General features: G+C 40.6%; 1 protein-coding gene across 1 annotated transcript in view; it reads right to left on the bottom strand.

Annotated features, from left to right (window-relative positions):
* Window positions 1-4,934: 4,934 nt before the first annotated feature.
* The window catches only part of TMEM182 (transmembrane protein 182), a 20,724-nt gene continuing 19,791 nt past the window's right edge, over window positions 4,935-5,867 (bottom strand). The window contains exon 6 of the mRNA XM_008635830.2: window positions 4,935-5,867. This exon is cut by the window's right edge and continues 24 nt beyond it. Coding sequence (XP_008634052.1) covers window positions 5,816-5,867 — 52 coding nt within the window. The 3' untranslated portion in view covers window positions 4,935-5,815.

Below are 5,867 nucleotides of genomic sequence, written 5' to 3'. Positions count from 1 at the left end.
CAAGGGAAGCTTAACACTTGCCTCCCTAAAGCCTGCTTCTCAGGGAAGGCTGAAAGGGTGCTCTTGTACTGGATTATGTGATGTACATGCCAAAGAACCAAGCTACTTAGCACTAGTCCCAGAATGTACAGGAATATGCTGTACATATTGCTTTGACTAACAACTTGTTATTTAAAGTTCAGGGCAAAGATTTAAACCCTGAAAAGTTTTTTTTCATAATTGCGGCAGGGGGAGGGAAGGGGGGAGGATGATGACATACAAATGGGCAGGACAAAAAAATAGGAGTAAAAGAAAGATTACATAAAAAACTTCAGTTTCCTAATTACTGGAGCTTCTTTGAAAGCACTATCCCATAGTTCCTGGGAGAGGTTAAATGCAAGCTGATCACTCCAGCTCCTGAATTTAAAACATCTATCAGAGTTAACAATGACCTGGGCATGGGAATTTCCTTTATTTTCCATGGAAAATTCTCCTATTCTCCATTAATAGAATAACTGAATTCCCTGCTAAATACATTGTATTTATTGGTTAATTCTTCTTGGGACTAGCTGTTCTTGACTTTGTTCAATGTTTTGTAAAATTCAAGATTAGTCTTATGATATTAAGAGCAGGTTTCAAATCTATTTCAAATCTCATAAAGATATCCTCTCCTGCTACAAAATCTCACCCTGGACTGAAAATAGGAAGACAAAATTAGTCCTTTTCAAGACAGAATCATCAAAGATCAACGGACATAGAAGAGTTTTACTTGGGAGAAAAAAGAAAGAGGCCAAATTTCAAGATAATGCAGACAGTCAGTGAGACTGGAGTGCTTGAAGCTGCTGGAATTTTTTTAAGTCATTCACAAATACTATATCTACCCTTGACAGGTCATTTCATTCTATTTAGCACTTTTTATTCTCTGTGGTTTATAAGCTCTTAAGCAAATGTAAGAGGGAGGAAAAGCTAACGTGTCTGATAATACACTATATCAGGCTGACAACCTAACTGAATTTCCCCTGTGGTGCTAGCAAAACGCTGTTCCAAAAAGTAATAATGCATTAAAAAAAAAAAAAAAAAGAGAGAGAGAAAAGGGGGGGGAAAAAAGGATCATAGAGATCATGCCGTCACATTTAATTTCAGAGAACAAAACCTGAAGCTGATTTCTCTTTAGATCAGTTGTATACCAGTTGGAACATGGGTGCCTAGCACTGCGACAGAGTAATATGATCTGAGCTTTAAATAGCTGCCAAATAACCATGTGGTGGCTGGCAGCATTAAACGTGTTGCAACGAGAATGATCTGTTTCAAAGTAAAGCCACATAACAGAGGATTAGTCAATCTGATGTGGTATAGAAGAGGAGGGGGGAACGTTTTTCATTATCCTTCTGGGTTTCTCTCTGGTTTAAATGCGTTTCCAACTCAAAGATGCATTAATTTAAGCTCTTTCTCTTAACTGGTTTAAAACCTGAACCATGTCCAGGTCATTTCGGATAACATCTCCTAAGGTACCCGGGTACAAGGTGGGGAGTAACAGTGTGACAAATGTGAAGTGACACCACCGAGACTGTTCCCTTGTTTCAACCTAGTAGGGTGGCTGCCTCTCAGTGGGAAAGGCACCTTCCCTGTGCAGAGCTGCTCTCCACCTCCTACCCCCCCACCCTGCTACCATCCCCCCACTTGCCTAGTTTGTACCAAATGTATCCTTGCCAGATTTTAGGAACAGATAAGGAACAGATCTACAGCAAGTAAGATAGGGTGATTCGTACTCCAAGCCCTCTCCTTCTCCTCACAGCAAAATGTGGAGCTTTGCAGCACTCCATGAGGCCTTTCTGGGCTCTTTGGGACATAGGGGAAAATCAGGTGCAGTGTAGAGATGTCCAATACAGGAGTTGCTGCCAGCCCTCCATTCCTTCTTACCTTCGAGTCAAATGGCTCTTCTGACCACTACTGTTATCACGTCTCCTGGGTAGATAAGGCACATAAGGACTGGAAAGACAGACCAGTATTGGTCTTAAACTGTGAATGAGAGACACACAGGGAAAAGTGGTGCTGTAAATACTTGTGATTCTTCATCCCTTCTGTCACTTTTGATTATAGATGACTGACTTCTGTTTTTAATTTTAGTGTCTCCACCGACTTCAGCTGCATCAGTTCAGACTTTCTGTAAGTTAACACAGCAGAATTTCATGTGAACATACTTTATCTAGTCCTCATTGCCTGGGAATCACACTGCCAAAAGGACAAATAGGAGAGCCAGGGGAGAGCCAGCTGCTGCATCAGAAGGTAAATAGCTCATTTAAGATGTTCAACATGACTCCGTAAAAGATAATAAGCACAACATACTCCACAGCCAGGATTTTGCAAGAATGGAGACAGCAATAGATACTACTTACAATTGTCCTACTAGCAGTTTACTAGCTCACTACAGAGTACAGTCTCGGCTGCAGCAGGTAGGCACCCTGCGGAGAAATAAAGCAGACTTTTTTTTGCATTTCCTCAAAGGAGAACACTGCTTTACCTCATTAATGTAAATGCCAATAAACATCCACAAATTTAAAGAAAGTCAGCTCCAGCAAAACTCACAGCAGCCACCCAAATGAGTAAAAAGGATGAACTGGGGCAAATCCTTTTCTGACTGGTCTTGTCCGCAGCTGCCTTTGCCACATTGCATCGGTGCACCCCCAGGGATCAAAAACAGCTGCACAGAGGGCTGGCAGACAGCATCACAGAGGGACACTCACCCATCTTTTTCTCCCTCCTTTCTCACCTCCTTCTCCTCATTTTCACACTGCCCCCTTTGTAGGCAGTCACAGTCCTTGCCATGTTTGCACTGGACAAATGGATGAGTTACAGGTTGAAAGTAATCAGAAAATGCTTCTTATTTACTCTTCTTCCTTTTGCCATCACTCTTCCAAACCCATGTCTTAAAAAAATAAATCTCTTTTCTTCCCATATGATCACAGGCTATTAAGCCAGCAAGGAAATTATTAAGGAAAAAAAAAAAAAACAACCAAACTCCCAAACTCCTACGGATTTGTGGGGAACACAGCTCTTTGACCAATTTCACAGAATATTTTGATTAGAGTTTTTCATCCCCTTTACAATATTTTACTCAGCTCTCATGAAAATCCCTGCATCCCTGCCAAGGATTTTCTAGACAAAAGCATATCTGGAAGAATGCCACAGAGCAAGTCACCTTAGCTGGCCTGTCTTCCCCAAGTTCTTACAAACCCATTCTCCTGCACATAGCTCTTTAATGAAATCAGAAGAACAAGAGTTAAACTGTGCTTTTAGGCAATAACCATCCAGAAACGCCTCCCCACCACCCTCAATACCATTCCTTGGTCTGCAGCAACTACTTATTATGTATCACGTGCTTACCTACATACATTTTTTGGAGAGAGCAAACAAACCCCACCATTTTAGAAGGAACCTGATTTTCAGTTCTTCCATTAAGATGGAATCCACTAAAAGCAAATTGATAGAGCTACAGACTGCTGCCAAAGTATGAGTTTGAGTGAAGAACTAATGAGGACGCAAGCAATTTCTACTGGTGTTGGAAAGGCTTCCAGACATTGCTAAGGGAATCCTCAGAAACACCTTGGATCTTCAACAGCCATTACATCCACAGTCTGACCCAAAGGGCTGCCTCCAAGAGAGGACGTCTTGCACACAAAAGTGTAACTAATTTAGCTGCATAATGGAGAGCCTTCTGAAGATGCACATGGGCTGAATTAAGGGCACCACAGGAGCTTTTGGCTCATTCCTTGCAGAGTTTATTAGTTGCTGCTGCACACATGGTTGGGTTTGCTGGAAGAGGTCCAGCTCTGAGGCACCTCTCAATTCCTCCAGCTTCCAAAAGCTGCAAGAAAGTGGCTCAAGCATATTGCCCCCTCTAAGCTCTCATGGAGAAGGACTCTCCCCTGCAGAGAAGCAGACAGGGTTTGGGAGGGGTACTTAGTCAATAACTCTTGATTATTGAGTTTACCTTCACAATTACCAGTGAGTGTCCTAGACTGTAAAGAGGGCAAATACCAACAGGGTGTATTATTTGAGAAACAGTATGTGATTGTGTAATTAAGGGCAGGAATATAATACCATATGCACAACGAGCAGGGTTAATTTCAGCATTTCCTGACTAACCAAAGGCATTATGGTGTAACCCTAATGTTCTCCGGATGGCAATCATTTATGTGGCGTTCATATATACGCTTATGAATATTTGGTTAAAATTCACCCACCATACTCTCTGACACAGTAATTAAAAAAACTGTGTTATTTGCCAATAAAAATATTTTTGTGAATTGGTAATTATTCTAAACCTCAGAGTCCCAGCTTCCCTACCTCCCACTCTTGTTGTCTTCCTGTTCTATAATGTATAACACTAATCTTGATGAGGGAAAAATAAATAAGTAGCAGGAAAGGTTGGAAAGCTTCCAATCAAGAAAGCTCCCAAAATGGAAGTAACATCCAATCTGGCCCACCACATCTTCTATGTGGGCATTCCTTTCCTGCCTTTTAGCAATGCTTTCAGTATTCATAACAGCTGTGGAATTAAGCATTATGAACAAGAACAAACCGACATGCAGCCTTTACTTTTCCCCATCAGCCCCAAACTATTCTGCATTGAGTTACAAAGTGAAAACCAGCACACTCTCAGATGGATTTAATTTCTATTTGGGCCCAATGCCAGAAAGTTTCCCCACTGTTAAAACTCAACCCCACCTTTTCCATACCATGCCTACAGTCTCATCCTTACCCCATCTTCCACACAGATGTGCACGCACACACACACAGAACCAACCACTCCTACAACGCAGAACCAAATCCATCTCCCCTGCTGTCTTAGCTAGGCTCATTGCTTTCCCTAGCAAGCCTAGTAGGCAAGTTGGATTTGGTTTATAATGCAGACTTTTAATATGTGGGAAAATGAAGGCTGCATAAGACACACATTTTTATGTCCTAGATATTGTCTTGATAATAAACCTTTTTTAATAAAAAATTAATTTTACACAACCATGAAAATATTTGTTAGAGGAGCCAATTGTTCCACTGAAAAATAAAAGGGTTAAAACTTAATTAAAATAATAATATGCTATAATTCAAAATACAATTTTGGCATAACTTCAGATAGCGATTGTACTACGGCATTTTGGCTTACAGAATCATGCAACACACATGGGTTTCAGAATACAGAAGTACACAGCTTTCAAATGCATACAGAAAAGAGAAATGGGTAATAGAACAGTTAAGCTTTTACACATTCATGGAAATTATCTTCTCTCTCATCCTCTTCCTATGGATGCTGCATGAACAACTGCACTCTATTTTTATAAAGTGCAGACATGTTTGCTGCCATTAAAGCTAAGGCAAGTAGTGGAAAGCAGGAGAGGAGGTAGATTAAATTACTGTGTCTGAATGTTTGCCTTCTCATCTACCTTGTGCCATTCTCTACAAACAGAAATACAGTGTAAATGCTAAAAGATAAATGTATAAAATGTTGATTTGAGCCACTTCATGTGGGCCTTTTACTTGCAGAAAATTTTTGTTTTCTTCTGTTTGTTAACCTACAAAAATGCTGCTAATAGTACAGTGTGAAGAACCACAAGTGTACTCTCTAAAGAACTAAAAACAACTAGTTGGGACTAAAGGTGGTTTCGTCCTCTATTGAGTTTTGTGTCCTTTACCCTTAAACAAGTAATAGGAGAACTTCCAGAAGTCTGCCTGCACACTTAGGATTGCCATAATGGTAATAATGTACAAAATTGTGTTCCAGTTTACACTTGTCACGAAGTTTCACAAGTATTGCTGTATTCCCTTCAGCGGTGCCTGACTAGTCTGAGTGTAAATAAATGGCACGCCCTACCAACAAGAACAGCATTCCT

This window comes from Corvus brachyrhynchos, unplaced genomic scaffold (assembly GCF_000691975.1).
Source record: "Corvus brachyrhynchos isolate BGI_N302 unplaced genomic scaffold, ASM69197v1 scaffold83, whole genome shotgun sequence".
NCBI classification, from domain to species: Eukaryota; Metazoa; Chordata; class Aves; order Passeriformes; family Corvidae; genus Corvus; species Corvus brachyrhynchos.
This window is presented reverse-complemented; position numbering and strand designations above follow the sequence as displayed.